At 31.1% G+C, this 3,471-nt stretch overlaps 2 protein-coding genes across 2 annotated transcripts; one reads left to right on the forward strand and one right to left on the reverse strand.

Moving 5' to 3' along the window:
- Nucleotides 1-67: 67 nt before the first annotated feature.
- Nucleotides 68-1,264, forward strand: NDAI0H00600 (uncharacterized protein; the record flags this gene model as incomplete). Its single annotated transcript, XM_003671429.1, has 1 exon — nt 68-1,264. One exon carries the CDS (start codon nt 68-70, stop codon nt 1,262-1,264), a length of 1,197 nt encoding a protein of 398 aa, XP_003671477.1.
- Nucleotides 1,265-1,836: 572 nt separating this feature from the next.
- NDAI0H00610 (casein kinase II subunit alpha/alpha') lies at nt 1,837-2,946 on the reverse strand (the record flags this gene model as incomplete). Its single annotated transcript, XM_003671430.1, has 1 exon — nt 1,837-2,946. The coding sequence occupies one exon, from the start codon at nt 2,944-2,946 to the stop codon at nt 1,837-1,839; it is 1,110 nt and encodes a 369-aa protein (XP_003671478.1).
- Between the last annotated feature and the right edge of the window lie 525 nt (nt 2,947-3,471).

Consider the following 3,471-nt stretch of genomic DNA (forward strand, 5'->3'; position numbering starts at 1 on the left):
GATAATAATAAATAACAATTACATACTACCAAGAGGGAAAAAAAAAAAAAAAAAAAATTTAAAGACTATGACAAGTTTAGATGATACAATCATTTCTCGTCAAAATTTGATGCTTCTAGATAATGTAACTAACTATCAAAAACCAGCCATAGATTATTTTCATCATGAATTCAATGATGACAAGTTAGAAATTCCATTAAGTTGGACACTTCTATTGAAAATGAGGAAACATAAATTATTAAGATTACCAAGTTGTTCCATTGAAGATGATATGGATTATAACATTTATCTAGTCAGATTACACCATTGTCTTTGGAGACGTTGGTCCATAAATTATTATCATCTAGATAAATGTAAATTGGACCCTCTTTCAATTAATTGGAATAAGGAAACTGATGTTACTGTATTATATGGTCCTGATTTAACAGATAGTAATAATTCAATACAAGAGGAAGAACATGAATTTCAAGAAACAAAACAAAAATTCAATAAAAATAATACTAATAATAACATTCATAACAAACTAATACGCCATGATGAATCATCTTCTTCCAGTGAAGATGATGATGAGAGTAATGATGACGATACAATAAACGATCACTCCTATCTCTCATCTTCCATAGATTCAAATACATCTTCCATATTTGATGCCACAACTGTAAATATTCATAACGATGACCAAACTAAGGATCAAACATCTGTCAATTTCAATATCGATCCAACAAAATGTCATAAAGTGAAAAGTAATACAAGTACTTCAAGTACAGATTCCTCAACGTCAATAAAATCAGCCATATATTCTAACTCAAATGCAAAGACAAAGAAAGGTTTGAAATTCAGAGACAGTGTCCTAAGAAGAGATATTGATAAACATGGATATTGTCATGAATCTAAAGTTAAAATCAATGACGTCTATGCTATTAGAGATATGAACTTGTATGATTTAGGTCCAAGAAATATACATCTCGTTTCGTCCCCAGATAAACATCAACATCAACATCGTCATCATACCGATAATTCTAGTAGTAGTAGTAGTAGTAAACATTCCAAAAGTGACAAAGAAGGAAAGAAACATAGACATTCATCTTCACACCATAACCATCATGATCATAATAGTCATCATCATAGCCATGATGAAATTGAAAGAACATATTCAGAATTTGATGATTATTACTTCAAAGAAAAGGAAGAGAAAGAAAGAGATTTTAGAAGGAAATTATCAGATTTAAACAACGATATTCAAACTTCGATTTATTCAACATAACCTTAAACATAAACATAAGGTAACCCGTAACGATACGATTTCATGACAGCTTTATTTTTAAAGGCATACATTAATTTTCACAGCAGCATTCAATTACGACAAACATTTCTTTGGTTTTTCAACGCCTACCTTCATATATACATCCATCCATGCATTAACGTTCTATGTAACTTTACTTTATATTTTATAATGTAACCATAATAAACATTAACTAATGATCTCTAGACAGGAACTCTTTTTCGTTATATATACACTGCATTTGTACCTATAGTATAAATTACTTTTAAACAATCTCGGACCATACAAAGATGAGTGTTTCTTTTAAAAATAAGATACTTATATTTATTTACGCGAGTTTTTTTTTTATGGATATAGTCTACAGTTACAAAATTAAAAAGAAAAATAAATAGAAAGTCTTATTTCTTATTGTATCTTATTGTACGTTATTCTACCTTTATCGTACCATTCATAGCTCTCTCCCCTTTGTCCTGTTTTTAGTTCATTACTGATGCTTAATCGTTCTCAGCTTATATAGTGAGATGCAGGTCTTTCAGGTTTGGCAAGTTTGCAGTTCAATTGCTTACCATGGTATTTTGATTTGATTCATCACTATTAGATTCATAATTTGCCTTAAAGAATGGATGATCCATTGCTTCTTGTGCCGTTAGTCTTTCTTGATGATCATATCTTAATAAATTATCAATCAAATCAATCATTTCAGGTACAGCCAAATTAGTATAAGATCCTGTGAAATGATCCCATGGTCTTCTTATAAAATCTCTCATAATATTATCATATTCACTTGGTAACCTTAACCCATATTTATTCAAATAACTTAATAATTCTTTAGTCCCCAATACTGCAGCAATCTTGACTAATTGATCAGCATTAGATGAACCTTTGAAAAACGGTTCTCTTTTAAATACAATTGCAGCAAGCATACAACCTACTGACCATAAATCCAATGAATAATCGTATTGATTCAAATTGACTAATAATTCAGGTCCCTTATGATAACGCGATGCTACTCTTACATTATAATCTACACCGGGATGATAAAATTCAGCCAACCCCCAATCAATCAATCTTAATTTTTTTTCCTTGGGGTCAATCATAACATTTTGTGGTTTAACATCTCTATGCATGATCCCCATTGAATGACAATAATTCAACGCTATTAACAATTGAGTGAAATAATACTGTAAATCTGGTAATTTAAAAGTCGGATATAATTGTCTAAAATCCATATTTTTTACCTCTTCAAAAATCAAAGCAGGAATCTTAGAACTTTGATCTTGAACAATATCCAATAAAGAAATGACATTAGGACCTCCCGTTAAATTCATCAATATTTTCAATTCACGATATATCTTTTTCATCTTAACCGGTTTCAAAACTTTAATGACACAAGGTTGTTGTTTTTCATGTTGTTGTTGTTGTTGGTGGTGGTGGTGATCTTCAGGATTTATGATACATTCTCCACTAAATACTTCTGAATATTTACCTCTACCAATCTTATTGATGATTTCATAGTTGGAAATTTTCCCCCATTTGATAACGACACTTTGTTCATAATCCCAATATTCTTGTGGTCTCTTTTCACATGCATCACGGTATACTCTTGCCTCCGAGTAGACTCGAGTGGATTTTTGATTCAACGCAGATGGTGGTAACGTTGTCATGCCTTATGTGGTGAATGGAGATTTGGCTTAAGTCTCAGATGAGATATAGAAATAAGATGTGGAAGAACAAAAAAATAAGGAATGAAATGGGGAGGAATTCCTCTGACGTCTTTGTACGTACAAATAAGCGATTGTTGGTTCGTACCGGCTTATATGTTGTGACTAACCCTCAGTTATAAATCTTGTATGTAAGCGTATCTGAAAATTTGTTCTCTCTTCTTCTATATATAACTATACTAGCCTAATGTTTCCTGTTTTGCTATTTTTTCATGTTCCGTCGAATTTTCCAAAATTTCAAATTTAAGAATTTTTTACTTTAGGTACAGTAGAGAACATGCAGAGACGAGAGTGAAAGGAAGAGTTGGCGACAAGAGAGAGGAATCTTCAGTAGTAGATGGATGGATCAAAAGATGAGGATGCTGCTGAGGATGAAATGGGGGGAAAATAAGTTAACTTACTTGACATGTTGTCCCTGTTTTAACATTATTTATATTAATCATACGTATATATATATATATATATATA

The sequence above is a fragment of the Naumovozyma dairenensis genome, chromosome 8 (genome assembly GCF_000227115.2).
Source record: "Naumovozyma dairenensis CBS 421 chromosome 8, complete genome".
NCBI classification, from domain to species: domain Eukaryota; kingdom Fungi; phylum Ascomycota; class Saccharomycetes; order Saccharomycetales; family Saccharomycetaceae; genus Naumovozyma; species Naumovozyma dairenensis.